Source organism: Rutilus rutilus (assembly GCF_951802725.1).
Source record: "Rutilus rutilus genome assembly, chromosome: 20".
NCBI classification, from domain to species: domain Eukaryota; kingdom Metazoa; phylum Chordata; class Actinopteri; order Cypriniformes; family Leuciscidae; genus Rutilus; species Rutilus rutilus.
Genome location: NC_140225.1, coordinates 8,733,438 through 8,752,230, shown reverse-complemented (window position 1 = coordinate 8,752,230; position 18,793 = coordinate 8,733,438). Strand labels below are relative to the sequence as shown.

The following is an 18,793-nucleotide window of genomic DNA, read 5'->3' as shown; positions in this document are numbered from 1 at the left end:
TTCCAGTATTCTAACTCTCTATATTAGATGAAGGGCAGGATGAATTGTGTGTGGCTGCAGCTAGCAGTGGGGAGTTTGCAGTGAATGTTTAGAAGTGGTGATTCCTCTCTGAACTCCTGACTTTAGAAGCAACTGACCATTTGATAAGCTCCGCCCCTCTTGGATATGGTTCCTCACTCAGACTAAAGCCTGTTTTATACTTCTGCGTCGAACTGCCGCCGTAGCTACGTCGTAGGCTGTGTGTAGCGCGCGTACCCTTCGGCGTACCCTGACGTGCACCTCTCCAAAAATGTAACAACGCGTCAATTCTACGCGGACACAAGCGCTGTGATTGGTCTGCCAGAACCCCTCCCTCGGGGTTTCATGCTCCCCAGGTGCGCGTCAACGCGGACAACGACACAGAAGTATAAATTAAAACCAACACGTTGCCTACGGCGTATAGGCTCCGGCGTATGTCCGACGCAGAAGTATAATGAGGCCTTAAAGAGGTTCAAGAAACTACCATTAGATCAGTTAGCATTAGCTACTCATTTTGATAGCAATTGCTGAGCTGGCACATGAAATATTTGCTTGTGGATACGCAGTTCTGGACAGAATGTTACATATCATGTGACTAATTACTCCGCAGAGCCACAGAAAAATGATGACAGCGCTGACTGGTGCATTTCACCTTAAAAAATAATATACTATCCACCTTATTTTTAAAGTAAGAGCAGTTTAACTTGAATGTTCAAGACTTCTGTTGTTATCCACTTACAGTTATTTTAGCCGTACAAAAGTTTTACTGTTAAAAGTAGGGTAGGCAATTTTCGGAGTGGCTAGCAATAGCAAGCTAGCTTTGAAAGCATGAGATCCCAGCCTCTCTTCAGAGCGCTCTTCAAAGCGGACCGAATGCAATGATTGGACGAACATTTTATGGTCTTACGCCTTCCACAGACAATATATATATATATATATATATATACATATAAATACATTTAGACCACTTAACTTAGTGGTTGTTATCAGGACATGAAGTGACTTTCATCCAATATAGCAAAAATGTATCTGGAACAAATCGCCTACCCTCCCTTCCACTGCACTCTGTTGCACATCTAGTTATTTACCTATAGTGGCCAATGAATTTGAAGCCTCGCACATTCACAGAAAATAGCTTTCGCTAATAAGATGGAAAATAAGATGTCATTTAATATTAATGATAAATATTTTGCTTGCTAAAAAGAATCCTTATTTTATTAGAATATTATTTGTTTTATTTATAACTATTTTTACTAGTATTTATTAATTGTTAGAATACATGGATACATGGATGAATGATAACGTTTTCTGTAAAATGTGCTCATGAAGTGGTAAACATTAAATGGATATTATTCTTACATGAGCTAAAAAAGTGTAAAATTGCAAAGCTTTTTTTTCTTTTCTAAACAGATTACATTTATGCAGTAAATATGATTAAACACCGCAGACTGCTTCCGTATGGAGGTAAACGCAAACATAGAAAAGCACAAAACTGTTCCTAACGTTTTTGCCACTAAGGTAATCTGAATGTTTTAGTTACTAGCTTGAATCAATACATACAGTCAATTAATTAACATGTTATTACTGGCATTACACACACAAACTTAGCAATTACTGCTTACCACCAAGAGTCAGGAAATGAGCCGTCACTCTTCCTGCACATTTCTCATCAAAACAATCATCACTCATTCCGTACCACGTTGGAAGCGCTCTTACGGAACATAACCTTCACGTTTTTACTACATTAGTGAATCACTGAATCACTTCCATCTAATTCCAGTTCTCCTGGCTGTTGGCCCACTGACTTCAGCTCTTTTTTTCTGCAGTCTGACTGAATGAAGAAATTCTTGTAATACCTCTCCAGTATTTCATCGTCGTCCCAGGGGTGCGCTGATGGTTTGGGGGGCCGGTGTAGCAAGCGAAACTAGTTCAGTAACAGCTGAGGTGAGGACTAGCCTCAATGGACTCACTCTCAAAAAGCTCTTTCAGCGGTTTCCCTCTATCCTGTGCTACTTTTGTCCTGTTTGCTACTCTCGGGCTGTCTCCGCTCCATTAGTTTTACTGCAGGGAGCCAAATTACGCTCAATTACCAAGACACCAGAGGCTAGGCTTAGGCTTGAATCAGCACACATACACACCGACCCAGCACTCCGGACTGCCCCAAGACCCGCAGATAGAATAGGGAGAGATGGCAGAAACTTGACGCTGCAGTTTTTGTAAAAGCCGGAAATACCTTTGAGGAGCAAGCACTTCTGGATCAGAGCTGGAGCTAATCTCCGGGATCTCAGCGGTCAGACTGCAGCACCAGCCCACCTATGAAATGGATGTGTTTACATGGTTGTGTTTGTTATTAGTGGCTCAGAGATGCAGCGGGCCATGAGCAGAGCACACCACTGAAGATATCCTGTGCTGTTAATGCCTCATTACCGACACGCATTGAAACTTCATTACGTTACATCAAGAGAGTTTTCTCTCAGCGCTGCTGATTGCACAATAATAGTGCTGACTGTGAAGAACAGGGATGCAAATATGTCTCTCTGCTGATCACCTGGGTCTATTTTTTGTCAATTGAAGTATATGAGTGTACACCTAGTGTGAGATTGCCCCTGTGTCTATATATGAGCTTCCCTGGCTGCTACACATGCAAAAGGCAGTATGTGAAATGAGTAGGATGCAGAATACTCTGCATTTATGAAGCAAAACCCTGATGACGTCCTGCATCTGCAGGGATTCTGAAGCAAGGAAACAATGGACATTTTGCTTTCGAGGCCACTGGAGCAGAAGAGCCGTTTATTTGAAGAGTTGAATTCAAATTGAAATCATGAAAACTATGGGTCCAAATGCTTCCTTGTGAGTAAAAACACCTTGAGTAAGGGTCTGCTCCAATACCTACACTTGCAGTTTTGCACTTGACCACTTATCTACTTTCATTACATATTTCCTGTATTTGGCCCGTGTTTCTATGGATGTGAAGTGTGTGTAGAACTTTTGATTACTTATATTAAAATAGACTTTTAAACATCTGTTTAGTAGCCCCCACATAACTAAGTGATTAAAAAGCAGTTGCAAATTTGACAAAATACACATACCATATTTTCTAGAAATAAATAAGCCACTCCTGACTATAAAAATGGCATTGTTGAGAGAAAATAAAAACAGATAAGTTGCATCGGTGTATAAGACATTCAAAAATAATGGCTAATACCAGTAAACAAAACAAAACATTTACAAGCATTATAAACTTACATTCTAGAAAATATAGTACTCATCTCTGCTCCAATAAAATGTTCAACACTTTACATTTTACTCCCAAATTATATGTAATATCTAATTAATTTAACTTACAGTTCACTGGAAGATATTTCATGACGTCTAGCGATTTTAGGGCATGTGAGTTTCTGAACACTATGGATGATGGGATACGCTTAGTGTTTTGGCATAAGTGTTGGCATTTTTTCAGACCTGGGACAGTCTGCAGACTGCAAGTGTGGGTTTTGGGAGACTCCCAATATTGTTTTCACAGTTGTTGTTAGGGTGTCATAGAACTTCTGTCAGGTCAAAGGACAAAGCCAAGATTGTGAATGTCTGGGAAGGTATTTATAATACACACCTACAAACCAATTAAAGGTTGCAAAGTAATTTATTCACTGAAGACACTGAATTTAAATGCAGCCAGTTTCAGTGAATTATTTCAAAGTAAAGATGCTACTAACTTGACTGCATTTTTAATTAATTGATTTTTCTTTTCAGTCACATACTGTATAGTAGTCACAACATTTGGATTGAAACTTGCTTCGCAAGTGTTAAAAAAAGTATGCTCTATATATGAATGTGTGTAGGATGAATGAAATTCGGACATACTACATCCGTCATGATGTTGTCACTGTGACCTATATGGCGTCACTTCACTGTCTTTCCCAAATCTTCTCCCATGAGATAGTAAAGTGTCCATCAAACAGTCATCCGGGTACTTTTTGCCTACTGATACTGTGAATTCAGACATACTACTTGGCTCACATGCTCTTTTTTTGCCCCCTATATAGTATGGAAGAAGGCATATTTGGATGCAGGGCATGTCTCCCTCCAACAATGATCATAATATTTATGTGTGATATAGAACAGGGAAGAAGTTTTTACTCACTCAGGCAATTGTTGTCATGAAAATGGCTGAGGAAGTGGTTGCACTGATCTCGGAAATTCCCACTAGCCGCACAGGAGCACCACGGACCCACATTGGATGTTGAGTTATCTAGGTAGTTTGGAGTGATAATGCTACCTACAGGGAGAGAGAGAGAGGGAAATAACACACAACAGAACATCAGTTGCAAAACAGAAAGCCAAATGCGGTACCAGTATAGCAGTATCCCATAAATGTATTCATCTGTCATAAGTCTTGTATTATGGGAAAATATCAGCTAAGACAGATACAGTATGAAAAGTTGTCAATCTTTATCTTGTGTGTGGGTTATATAAGTGTACTACAACACTGATTGCAGAGGGTATATTTCGTAGCTCTTAGAACTGTGTCTTTGTTCAGTAGGGAGGGAAAATGACCGCTTTTTCAGCGTGTGAGTGAATGAGTGTAGAAAAAAGTGAGTGAGTGTCAGCTGAAAGCGGGAAAAATGGAGGTGCTGCAGAGAGAAATAACACGGAACAGAACATCAGTTGCAAAACAGAAAGCCAAATGCGGGACCAGTATAGCGGTATCCCATAAATGTATTCATCTGTCATAAGTCTTGTATTATGGGAAAATATGTTCTTTGTCAGATGTGCAGAGATTCAAACTTTATTTGGCATTTTACACAAAATAGGGTATAAAAAGAGCTTGAATAGTTTTCTTTCTTTTTGTCTACATATACTATAGAACCCTGATTTGTGTGTTCTCTTAAATAAATCAAATTGATAACAAGGTTTCAAATAACAGGGTAGCTTTGAAGAAACTTTTGTGCAAATTAAGTGGTCACGCAGCATTTTTATGTTATTTAGATTTTTTTTTTTTTTTTTTAACTATTTATGAAATGTGCAATTTTTGTTTAAATGGTGATAAAACTGAGGTTCGTGCTTATTGGTTTTCTTCATCAGCTTCATAAGGCTGGCCAAAGAACTCTTTGATGGTTCTGTACTTGAGTTTCAGAAGAAATTAAGGAATCTAGGATTGATCTTTGATTCTTCAGTGACATTTGACAGTTGACACTCACATATAAAATGTTGTAAAGACAACAACATTTTTTTATCTTAGAGATATTTCAAAATGCTATCCTCATGCTATCTCTTTCAAGTGCAGAAAAGTTTATCATATATTTGTTTTTTTATTGCATTAATTATTGTTTCAATTAATTGTTCAAACTTCTATGGCTAGTCTTCGCTCTTCTCTGCATGGTCTGTTGGTTGTCCATCAAACACGGATTTTTAAAACATATCTGAAAACATATATTTTTATTTCTAGTTGTTTCAATACACCAATACTATTGTTGATTTATTTTGTGTTGTCCTTTTATTATGCATGTGGTCAACACTCCTCCAGCTGACTGACGCACATCGGCACAGAGACACTTTCACATTACTGATGATTATGAGATATGAAAAGCTGTCAATCTTTATCTTGTGTCTGGGTTATATAAGTACGCTACAACATTGATTGCAGAGGATATATTTCTGTAGCTCTTAGAACTGTCTTTGTTCAGTAGGGAGGGAAAATGACTGCTTTTTCATTCGTGTGAGTGAGTGAGTGTAGAAGCTGTCAGCTGAAAGCGGGAAAAGTGGAGGTGCTGCACTCTAGAACACTATGGTCTGATAGGGACCCGTTTAAACACATTGATTTCTTTTGTCCCAGAACACAAAAGTGCAACATCTTCACAACCGCGCTTGGAAAATACTGCCGTAATGACTAATAGCCAGGACAGAGTGCTTGTTCTCTTTTTTTCTCTCCACTATCTTTTTCTTGCCATTTCTGACTTCTAGATTTGTTAATGTCACAAACTCTTCTGTAGTTCTCTTTACTAGCAAATATCATATGGCATCCTTGACATCAATCCTGATGCGTCTACCAAACATCATGGCTTATTTGAATATAATGTATGTGAAAACTGTTTGAAAGCTACGGTGCAGGGGAAAATATTTATTTGTGTGTTTCTGATATTAGCTGTGTTATTTTAGTAAATGAATAGTTAATAGTTATAATAATTACTAATTACTATTTCTTTTTTTAAATATGTCTTTATAGTTTTTTATTTCAGTTTTAGTTATTTTGGTACATCAAGTTAACCTACATGAAAATGAGAAACGTTGAATGAATGAATGACTGATGAATGAGGTATCGCTTTATTTCAAGTAACAACATTTTAGGCACAAAACTGCAATAGCAATAGTATTTATGACATAATTTGCATAATTGCATGCTCCTGGTCACATTTATTATAGTGAAATGTGTCTCATAGCTGCTTGTCTCCAAATAAACTACTTTCATAGAGCAACCCACATTGTTTTTCTTGCAATACATCCACAGACAAATGCTGTGAAAAGTTCTGTTCTAAATTTTTAGTGGAAGCTGAAATCTTGTCATGCTGAATCCTGAACATGGTTATTGTGGTAAGTTGTCATAGTGGTCCTCACGTCAATGACACTGAATGTTGCCTTGGTTTTGCTAGATCTGATCTCAGCATTTGATACAATTGATAATTTAATCTTGGTTGAACGTTTAAGACAAAATGTGGGAATTCAAGGAACTGCTCTAAGCTGGTTTGCCTCTTATCTTCAAACTAGAACCTTCTCTGTTAAAATTGGAAACATTTTCTCATCAATAGCTTCGATCACATGTGGGGTCCCTCAAGGTTCCATTCTGGGACCAGTGCTATTTTCATTGAATATGCTTCCTCTTGGGTCTATTTTTAAGAAATATAGCATTTCGTATAATTTTTATTCTGATGACACCCAGATGTATCTGCCCATAAAGTCTGGAGATGATAAATCCGTTAATTCTAAAAGATGTAAAATGCTGGATGAATAACAACTTTCTCCAGTTAAATAAGGAAAAAACTGAAATTATTATATTTGGCCCTAATAGCTGTGCCTTATTAGTCCTCAGAGTTGATCAAAATTTGTGGGCTTCTGCTTGTCCACTCGTGTTTTGAGGACTGACCACAGGTTCTGTATGGGTTCTCTGGCAGTGTTTTTGGGCACAACTGTGAGAGAGCCCACTCCCTTGGATGAAAAGCAACCCCACATATGGTCTTGTGATGCTTCACTGTTGGCATGACACAGGACTCACCTTTTCTTCACAGCTTTCACCTTTTCATCTCCAGATAATCGATTTTCCAGGTGTCCCAAACAGTCAAAGGGGCTTGATCAGAGAAAATAACTGCACCATTCTTTTGCTGTCTAATCCAGGTACTTCCTGCAGAATTTCAGCCTGTCTTTGATCTTATTCTTGGAAATAAGTGGCTTCTTTGCTGCCCTTCTTGACACCAGGCCATTGACCAAAAGTCTTCGCCTTACCGTGCAGGTGCACTCAAACCCACCTGCTGTAAAAACTGTAAGTTGCTATTTGGTTATGTAGCTTGGTGTAAACCCGAGTGTTTGGGGTCTTATCTGCGTTATATGCGTCATCAATGTGAGTACCCTACAACCATGACTACTAGCAGCAACTGATTGCCATTATTAAGTAACTATTCAGAGCGAGAAGGTACCAGCTTCTACTAAAACTTTAGAACAATACTTTTCACAGCATTTGTCTGTGGATTCATCGCATGAGATGTAAGAAAAATTACGTGGGCTGCACTCTTAATGCTTAAAAGCTTAGTTCACCCAATGTTATGGCCAAAAACATTTGAAACATTCTTCAAAATATCTTCTTTTGTATTCCACAGAAGAAAGAATGTCACAGGTTTGCAATGAGAGCGAGTAAATGATGGCCACATTTTGCAAGTGTCTGCATCACATGCATTGTTGATAAGGTTTAGTAAACCCCCAAGAGCAAGTGTGTATCCCTATCCTAGTGGTCTTCCCTTCCCATAATTGCACCTATTGGTGCATAAGCGAAGCTTGATAAGATTGTAATGCCCATAATTCTAATCTATGTGACTGGTGTATGTGATAAGCCAGGTTGGACTATGTTGCCCAGATTTCTCACCTATCAGACCAGTGTATGCAATAAGGCAGGCTCCGTAATTTTCTTGCTGGCAGCCGCTGGCGGTAAGCTCGGAGGGTTGGCAGTCGTGCTGGAACTGAGCCCAGCGAGACCTGTGGGAACCACAACAACACATCCATCATTCAGCCAGTCAGCAAATCCTCAGAAACACACATTCCCACAAACACTTTCCTCTATGCTCCCTTACGCTATACGTGTAGGTGGGGCTGCACGCTCTGTTATGTTTTGTCCTCTTCTGTTCTGTTTAAAAAGCTTTACACCAACATACTCGGCTCCATTCTCAGTCTTTTTATCCTTTTTTTTTTTCAATTCCCCCCTAAATATACACAATCCTGATCCATTTGTTTTGCTCTCATTTTAATCAGAGACATGACTGTAATTTAGAGTTCTGGAGAACTGCCAGATATTCAGCCGACTGAAAGAGTGGCAGCAACCGTCCGGGAGCATTTACATGCAGGTCACATTCTGCCAGTCCTCTGGTCACCGATCAATCATTTAACCAGGTCAGTCTCAGAGGAATCACCCAATCCCTGCTGATTTCTTATGCTAACTGGCTGTTGTGGCTGTAAGTGATCTCCTTTTGTGTAATGTGTTGTGTCAGCAGAGTGCTTGCTTGGTTCAAGCGCGATGGTTGATCGATGGCAGAGACAGATGAAGGCCTTTGTGTTTGTGATGTAAAAAGAGGAGGCTCAAATATGACCAAACTCAGCTCTATTGAGAGCCTTGTAGAGTGACTGCAGCTGTCAGACGTATAGAGACTCAAATGTGTTTGTTGAATCTACATCTCTCTCTATTTCTCCATAGTGAACATATAAAGTAACAAGGAGAATCAAAACTTTCTATACTTTTATTACAGTGTCTTCTAGCTGCATAATCTTGAGTTTGTGCTATTGCGTTTTAAAATCAGCACCGCCACAAGGGGTGCTATAGCATACATATTTTCTATGGCCTGTTTTCTCATATACACTAGCATTCAAAAGTTTAGAGTCAGTAAGATTTTTTTTTTTTAAATAAATGTATAGCTTTATTCAGCAAGGATACATTAAATATTTTAAATAAATGCTGTTCTTTTGAACTTTCTAGTCAAAGAACCATGAAAAAATGTATTGCAGTTTCCTGTGACAGCACAACTGTTTTCAACTTTAATGATAATTCAAAAAAAGTGTTTCTTGAGCAGCAAATAAACATGAAAATAATTTCTGAAGGATCATGTGACCCTGAGGACTGGAGTAATGTTGCTGAAAATTCAGCTTTGTCATCACAGGAATAAATAAAAAATTTAAATAAATATTCAAATTAAAAATTAAAAATAATTTTAATTTGTAAAAAATATTATGGTTGTATTTTATCAAACTAAAATGCAGCTTTGGTGAGTTCTTTTACAAACATTAAAAACTTATTGAAACAAACTTTTAAACAGAACTGTATTCGTCAGCAGTTTGTAGAAAGTGTTTTGTTAAAGTTACTGGTTGCCAAAATAATAACTTTTCCTTAAAATGTCTTTAGAAGTTTGTGAAATTTTAATTGCAAAACACAGCGATGTTGATCATGTGATCTCAACCATAAGTGTACAACCCTTGTTGTGCAATAAAATAACATTTCAGGTGCTACTGTTATGACTGAAGTGTTTATCTCATCTGAGTTTGTATCATTTGAAATACATCTAACTAATATAATTTTTTTTTTGACCTTGACCTTGTGAACCTTTATATATTGCGTCCTACAATGCACAGTGATGCAATCTTCAGTGTCCTCAAAAGAGCTTGATTGTATTTATAGCGGTTGCTTTCACACACAATACTCACTTGCACACATAGTCGGCCTCACAAACTCGAAGCTGGACCAGGCAATTGGGTTTTTCCCTTTCTTCATACGAGCACGCAGGCACAATCGTCTGGCGTCGACGCTCTGCGCATGCAGTGTCAGTGCACGGACAGAAGAGTAGCTCGTGCGTGTAGTCGGGCGGCACGCGGTCGAAGAACTTTCTCAGTGCTTTGCTGCATCGCCCACGGTTACAGGGCCCGGCTAGCGCTGACGGGGCGATGCACGCCGACACGTACTCCGTTCTTAGCTTCTGACACGTCTCGTCAACATTACAGGCCTTGGCGGCGTCCAAACAACGGTTCACAGTTGTCATGCCCACCTCAGACTCTGAAAGGAAAGAGAGAAGCTTGGGATTTTAGGGTATAAAGAGATTAACGTGTTAGTAACACTTGCCTCCGTTGGACTACAAACAAAGAGATACTTGGAGTGGCTGCAGCCATACAGTCGCTGTCCAGTGCTGAAACTGAAGCCTATACACAAGATATCACAGAATACCAAACCACAACTGCAAAATGTGGCATTGCCTACAAACTCACATAACATGCGTTGTACACCAACTCAATCTCATAAGAAAACATAGCTATTTTGCAAGGTGGCGATTTTATATGAATTCATATGATGGGCCCTATTTTAACGATCTAAGCGCATGGTCTAAAGCGCATGGCGCAAGTGCACTTAGGGCATGTCCAAATCCACTTTTGCTAATTTAACGACTGGAAAAATGGTCGGTGCCCCCGGCGCATGGTCTAAAATGGTTGTCCCTATTCTCTTAATGAGTAATGGCTTTATTTTGGGCGTCACATGCAATAAACCAATCAGAGTGTAATTTCCCATTCCCTTTCAGGAGAGACACGGCAGGCAAAAACATAGTTTTTTTTTGTCAATTTTGAGATTTTGGACTATTTGTCTTCAATAACATGTCTTCTTTCAGACTTGTGGTGAAAAAAAAGTCCGAAATACACATTTAGGTCTTTATTTTACTACACTTTGTCTATTTGCGTCTGTAGATTTCTCCTAAATTCAACAAAAGTTGGCGTTCTAAATAATCCCGCTGCTCCGCGATCGCTGTCTTCACACTGTCATCACATATACCGTTGGAAAGCTCTCTCTCTCTCTCCTGTACAATGCTGTCGGATCCAAATATGGTCATTTCCTTTTTATCAGCAACCAATCGTGAAAGTACAATGGGGCATTTAACTCTAAAAGCGAAATCTCATTGGCTGATGTCAATTTCTGACAACGTGATTCGTTCAGATGCATCACGTGACGTGCTCTGACATTTCCAGAGTGTGTTTTTGACAGTTTTTCACTGGGCTTCTGTTCGGTTGAAGGCCATAAATGCTATGTTATATAAGTTTTGATGTGTTTTAGGTGGTTTGTATTGTTGATTGCTAATGATTTGATAAGATATTTTGTCTGTAAATAGTTGTTTCCACTAAAAAAGTATGAATTTTTACAATACAAATCTTTAAAGGCCGTTTTCTCAAAATGTTTTTTTTTCTCATACTCTGAGCCAGAAATCTCCACTTCAGCAGCACTTGCATAAACCAAACTTTCCAGTTGTATTCCTATCTATATTCTTAAGGTTTTTACAGAGGGGTTTGTTCATATATCGTTCAGATTCTGATTTATACAACATTTTATACCTAAAAATTTTTTTGGCTGTTGACAGTCTTTTCTGATTAATGGAGTGATATCCAAAATCCCCTCTGTAAAAACCTTTGACTCTAATATGTCAACAAAATGAAACAAGAATTTTGAATCTGGCTTTATCCAATGTTCAGATTTCTCTTCTGGAAATATATGTAAATTAGCGCATTTTTAATAGATCATACCTAATTTGCATATTTAAACATAGGCCTAAATATTCTAAAAACTTGTAATACAAAAGATATTTGTCTTAATGTCAGTAATCAACTGGGGAAGTTTCATGCTGATATCTATTAGTTAAAAAAAATTTCCTATTCACCTGGGGTGTCTCCCCTTAAAAGCCAGTTGCGCTCGCGAATCCAGGTGGATAGGCCTATGTCACACTTCCTGCTTCCGGAACGCGGAGTAGGGATTCAGAACTTCCGGTCAACAGTATTTCTCCATAAGGATTTAGATTATCAGCCATAATGTCTAAACCATCCGAGGTAGACTGACCACGAGCTATGAGGTTGTGAAACGAATGTTTTTGCTCCTGTAGAAGCTATAAGTTCGTATGAAATCAACCCTGTTTTAAGAAAAACATGTTTTATCCGCGATCGTATGAAAAAAAACTACACTACCCACAATCCTAAGCGTAGCAGCAACGTCTGCTGATTGGTCCAACTCCCTGTTACCATAGAAACGTTTACCTTACTGACGAACAGCCCGCCGCTGTTGTTGTAGTGTACCGGGTTGCTCTGCGTCAGGACGTAGACAGCCATTCCTCAGCTTTCACGCTTTTCCACTTGAGAGTTTTCATTTACCATCCGAACCACATCGTCATATGTGACTTCAGGCAGGTTGCGGAGATATTTGGTCCAGCGGTATCTATCGGACTCCGCCATTGTAAAAAGCTAACCGGAAGAGCCGTATCCCTACTAAAAGACGTACTTCCGGTCTTCAATTTTTTCGTGACATAGGCCTTCGCTGAAAGACTGAACGCGTCTCCAGAGAGCCAACGGATCTGCTCGTGCACGAGGTTAAAGCGCGCAAGCAGACCATCTACGGGACAAGCCGGATTCCACCATATCTTTACGTACACAATAATAATCTTTTACATTGTAATCCTTTTATTTTTAATATTGCAACATGACATCATGACTTTGCGTAAACATACACGCCACTTTCAAGTCAAGTGGCGTGTTATCTATATGCATTTTGAGCTATCCGCGTGTATGTCCACGCCGTCATCTTCCGCGTGTATGTCTACGCCGTTAAATGTCCGAGCGAAACGAAGCAAAATGTAAATCTACATCTGGGGAGCGATTTTTTTTTACTAGGATGGTAGGGGAAGACTCATAAATGGTATTAACCCCAGTGACGGGTAGGTTTAGGGACGGGGTTGAGGTAAGTCATATATATTTATATAGAGAGTAATGTAACGTTAAGTCAACGGCGTTGATAAACACGCTGAAAAGCGATTATGCGTGTTGATAGCACGCCAAAAATGGAAATACAAATTGGCGTGTCATACATACGCCATTTCATGAGATCAGTCTGAATATTTGGCATGTTTGTGTGCCCTGTGTGTGTAATAAGCAGAGTGTACGCAGGTTCTGCACCCGCCTATAGGCGTAAATTACTAATGCGCCCTTATAACAAAAAAATACTGCACCATTGACTTTAGACCAGGTTTTTGTTGGTCAATGGTGCAATCTATTTCTGTTGCCTCAAAAGAGCAACACGCCAACAATGCGCCAGAACACACCTCATTTTCAGACCATGGGCGCACAAATGGGTGCAAATGCATTTGCTATTTGAACAACGTGGCGCAGAACGTGAAAATGATAACTGCGTCAGGCTGAAACTAGCAATAAACACTTGCGTCACGCCACATTGCGCTGGGTGTATGATAGGGCCCGATGTTCTTTTTTATATTCAAGAGATTGTGCTCAAAAAACATACAAATGAGATACAAATTTGTATGCATTAGCCACAAATTTGTCAAAACATAAAACAGATGTGTTCAATGCACTTACAAAAGCCTTCCAATTTTATAACTAATGTCATCAAGTGTATCGACTAATCAATGGTCCAGGGACAGATACACATCTTGTTCCGGACGGCCTTGTCCAGCTGTCAGAGCGGATGGAGTTTTCGAGGTGCGCTCTTGCTCATTGTTCAAATGAGGGTTAAGGTTCTCTTTCTCTCATGTACTAACGAAGGTTTGAGTTGGATGTGAGTGTGTGGCCCGTGTGTGCTGCTAATGAATAGAGCATGAGTGTGAATGAAAGTTGAATGAGTCTGGTCTCTATCACGGAGCAGGTCCCAGCTGAGACTGGCTGCTCCTGCTGCTTCATTTTTCATATCAGACCGCAGAGAGCCTGCCAGCATTACACTGCCTCAGAGCTTTCTTATCTCTCTCTCTCTCTCTGTTTCTCTCTCTCTCCCATGAGCCATGAACTTTTTTAGCCACTGCCCTCTTCATTGTCATCTTTTCTTCATCTTCACCTCCTCTATATCTTTTATCATGCTCTATTTTTTAGCCATCCATTCAACCATCCAGTGGTTTTTCTTTGCTTCCTTCCTTCAGTTTCCTGTCCTTCCCTTCTTTCTTTGTTTCCTTTCTTTCCTTACTTCAGTCATTTCTTTTTCTTTTCTTCCTTCCATCCTTACTTTGCTTCCTTCCTTTCTTTATTCACTTAATTTGCTTCCTTTCTTTCTTTGCTCCTTTCTTTTGCTTCGACCCCTTTCCTCATTCCTTTCTTCTTTCCCTACTTTCCCCCCTTCTTTAATCCATAATTTTGTGCTTTCTTTCTTTTTTCCTTCCTTGTTTCCTACCTTCCTTTCTTCTTTGCATGATTTCTTTGCTTGTTTCCATTTCCTTTGCTTCCTTCTTTCCTTTTATTGTTTCCTTCCTTTTTTCTTGCTTCCTTCTTTCCTTCCTTAATTTTTCTCTCTTCCTTCCTTTCTATTTTACTACTTTCTTTTCTCCTTTTTTCCCACCTTCCTTCCTACCTTCATTCCATTTCTTCCGTTGCTTCTTTCCATCCTTCATTCCTTTCTATCATCATTCGCTTCCTTTCTTCCATTGCTTCATTCTTTAATTTGTTTCCTTGCTTCCTTCCTTTGTTGCTGGCTTCCTTCCTTTCTTTGCTTGCATCCTTTCTTCGCTTACATCCTTCCTTTCTTTCATCCTTTGCTTTCTTCTTTTTTCTCCCTTTACTTCCTGTCTTTGCTGGCTTCCTTCCTTTCTTTCATCATTCACTTCCCTTGCTTCCTTCCTTTCTTTGCTTGCATCCTTCCTTTCTTCCTCTCTTTATTTTTCTTGCTTCCTTTCTTCTTTCCCTACTTTCTTTTCACCTTCTTTATTTCCATCCTTCTGTCCCTCCTTCTCTTTTATTTTTTTAATTAATTTTTCCTTCCTTCCTTCCTTCCATATTAAAGAGATTCTGCTCAATGAGTTGTAGCGAGATTACTTTCTCATCCATCATAATGGATTTTGCGAGCTTGTGATCAATACTGAGCCAATATTCTGGACTCTGGTACATTGCTGTATACACAGATTTTAGATGTAATTACATCAGAGTTTGTTAGGACCAATCAGGGTATTATTACAGGCCTTACACTTCACACACATACACTTAAAGATGTATCTTTCAAGGCTAACAAAATATATCCAGTAAAGTACAGTACATTGAAAGACTCATGCCACATGAGTGAGATAATATGTAATAGAGATAATAAAGACTAAAAAAGAGATCTCCCTTCCTCTTTCTAATTTCCACACTTTTGTTTGATCTTTGTTGTCTCAAGCCAGCTTGTTAAACGCTCTCTGTGTTTGAGAGTTGAGAGCAGCCATCATTAAAAGTCATGCATGAATGACCGACATTACTTCCATTACTTTGAGGAAATCGTTCTCTGTCCTATCCCCAAGAGTTTAAATGTTATTTTATGTGTGTCTGCTTGGACTCAAGTGTGTCTATGAGTGTGTGCACACACACGAGAGATGATGAGTAAATGGATCATTATGTGCTGCCCTCGGGGTCCATAAAATTCAGCTCATGCCTGAAGCACCCCATAAACTGAGGCTGACAAACTGACAGTTTTAGTCATGTGGCTCCTCCAAAAATAAGTTTCTAAACTTGGTGTGCTGCTATTTTGAGGGAACATAATGAGATGGGAGAGAGAGATGAGAGAGTGATGAACAAAACTCTGAAATAAATCACCCGACCGTTTAGTCTTTGTTGTGTCTGATCTGAGAGTCTTCGGCCCACAACGAAATGTTTATTCTGTTCTTGACAGGTCCCTAATGCATGCCTCGTTTTGTAGGAAACGCAGTTTATCATCAACAGTGCTCCAGCTATGTTATATCCAAGTACATTAAACAAAGTGCTCATGTTTTGCTGTTGTAGGCTATTAAGCTCTGCCCCATTAATAACTCTTCATTGCTAATGCTTGGCATAGAAGTGACAAAACACATCGTGATCAGTTCCAAATATCAGATACAACATCATAGTACATAATCGGCATAGTGTGTCTGTGAAAATCACTGACCTGCAGCGATGGAGGCCAGGCGAACATAATCAAAGCCCCGCTCAACAGGCTCATAGGGGTAATTCTCCACCAAGCTCAGCCCTGTAAACGCACAAACAAACAGGGTTTTCGTGGCTATGGTAACAGAGTATTTTGTGTCTGTGAATTAATGAGAGTGTCACAGGTAAAAGTTCAGTTTGAAGTAATGCTTCTATAATGCTAAACTGGTTAGCATATTAAAACGCAGCGTCTAATTAGCATCCATTGAAGTGGTTTCCGGGGACCGCGTGGGTGTGTGGACATTAGAACTTGTAATTGCATCATTGTGCGAGCGGGTGCTTAGTATGCGACAAAGTAATATTATGAATATGGATTCGCTCACCGTGCAGTACGGACTGCTTGAGGCTCCAGTAGATGCTAAGACAGTTCTTCTCTCTCTTCATACCCCGTTTGCACTGGCACAGGTGCAGGGGGCTGGACAGGAGGGCCGTCACCGCGTTCTCGCAGTGGTTGCGCGCTCCCGGACCGAGCTTCACGCTCCCGCCGCCCGCGACGCACTGCCGCAGCGTTCTCAAGCGCGGGCTGCACGCCTCGTCACTAGAGCACGAATCTCCCGCAGTCAGACAGTCCCACCGGCCCCCGAACACCAGCCGCGGAACCCCTGCACACAGATCATTTACTGTCCATAACACTTTGCAATAAGGCCCCATTAGTTAACATTAGTTCATACATTAACTAATAACTCACAATGAGCATTTTTACAGTAATTCTTAAGTAGGCCTAATTGATAATGTACACCCAGCCGGTTGTTATCACAAATTAAACCCCAATTGGGTGTACAAGGTTACTTACCACATAAGTAGACTAAATAATTAGACACGAAATGGTTTGAGTTGAAATATTGTATTAGCTCATTAAACGTATCCTTGAAGAATAACAGCTCCAAGCAAGCAGCTTGGACGAACAGACAAGTTCAAACAAGACATACATTTAAGTGATAATGTAGTAGCCTACAGTTCTCCAGATAAATAGGCTATTGATTTTAGAAGAAATCTTACCTGTTTATTATCTTATAATTCATTACAGTGTACAAAGCAAAAGTTCTAGCAACAAGATGAACACTTATAAGCCTATAGGCCTACTAGTCCTCCGGTTTCACTTGTAGGCCTATATACAGTAAATAGGCTACACTCAATGCACCAGCTTGAATGAAACGAGAGAGAGCAAGAGACATGAAAGAAGAACCAGCCTCAAATTTGGATGAGACTTCATTATGTAGGCTAAGTGTTGCTGCCAATTGTCATTATTGTAGAATAACTGACCTTAAATTATGTGATTGACCAATCAGAATAAAGAATTTCAGAGTTGTTTATGTTAGATAATAAGAATGCAATTGTTCATTGTTAGTTCCTGTTAGCTCAAGTCCATTAAATAATATTACCAGATGCAACTTTTGATTTTAATGGTGTATTAGTAAATGTTGAATTTAACATTAACTAGGATTTAAAAAATGCTTTTATAATTTTTTGTTTTGTACTGTACAAATGGAACATTTTGTAAAAAGTTACTGATTTGTCATTCATGAACCATGTTATAATATACAACATTTATTGCTGTAAACAAATAGCAATATTAGAACCAATGTGGGCGACTAAGGGAATAATTTAAATGTTTATCCCATGTCAACCTCATCCACTTTTTCCTGCCTTTTCACAGTTATGCCACTTGTTTTCCGAGGGTCAGTGAGCAGAAAAGTGTGGAGGACTGAATGACAAAGCACTTGAGTATACCAGAGTTGTTCATCAAAGGACAATTTCATCCTTCCCGAAAATTACCTGCATAATCATATGCGACAAAGCAAAACAAAACTGTGCCCTTCTTTGATTGTAAAAATATGAAAAGAGCCCACATTCTAACCAGAAGTTAATGGCAGAGAAATATTCTGAAAGTCTGATTTCCCAGCATGCACTGCTGTTTTATCTCAAGGGCAAAAATTGCATCTCACGCATCCGTTTAGCTGAAATCCATAACTTCAGCAGGAAAAAATGATTTTCAGCAGCTGTCTATAAGTTTCCCAATACAATGCGTGTACTTTACCTTATAGTCTTTGTTTAGCTTGTTTAGTGTGTGATGCAGTAAATAACTTTTATTGCTTACATGGTGAGATCTTAAATATCATGAGAAGTTTAAAGAAGCTGAATGCAATAATGGTCTTATTGAGAGTAGTTTCTACCTCAGACGGCCCACTCACGGAGTGCCCACCATGTCTGTCCAGAGCATCCGATTGATATAGCACACAAAACTGGCAAGCATATCTGAAAAGTTTAGGTTTGAGTTTTTTCCACGCCAGTCAATGATTGAACCTGCCCCTGGAGCTGCTGATACAGTTCTCAGCCGTCTTTGAGCCTGTTCTGTGTGCCTCCGTAACTATCTGGTTTGGTTCAGCTACCAAATCGGACAGAAGGAAAGTGCAATGGACTGTCAGGACTGCTGAGAAGATTATTGGTGCTCCACTGCCCACCCTCCAAGAGCTGTACATCTCCACAGTGAAGAAATCACACACACTCAGGCCACTGCCTCTTTGAACACTTGCTACAGAGCGTTGAGCACTAGAACATCCAGGCACAAGTTTTCCCCCTC

At 39.5% G+C, this 18,793-nt stretch overlaps 1 protein-coding gene across 1 annotated transcript in view; it reads right to left on the bottom strand.

Moving 5' to 3' along the window:
- gfra4a (GDNF family receptor alpha 4a) overlaps positions 1-18,793 on the bottom strand; it is a 109,179-nt gene that overhangs the window by 5,157 nt on the left and 85,229 nt on the right. Inside the window, exons 2-6 of the mRNA XM_084391203.1 lie at positions 16,536-16,814; positions 16,175-16,255; positions 9,970-10,315; positions 8,147-8,256; positions 4,160-4,294 (exon numbers count right to left, since the gene is read on the bottom strand). Coding sequence (XP_084247329.1) covers positions 4,160-4,294; positions 8,147-8,256; positions 9,970-10,315; positions 16,175-16,255; positions 16,536-16,814 — 951 coding nt within the window. The remainder of the gene's footprint in view (positions 1-4,159; positions 4,295-8,146; positions 8,257-9,969; positions 10,316-16,174; positions 16,256-16,535; positions 16,815-18,793) is intronic.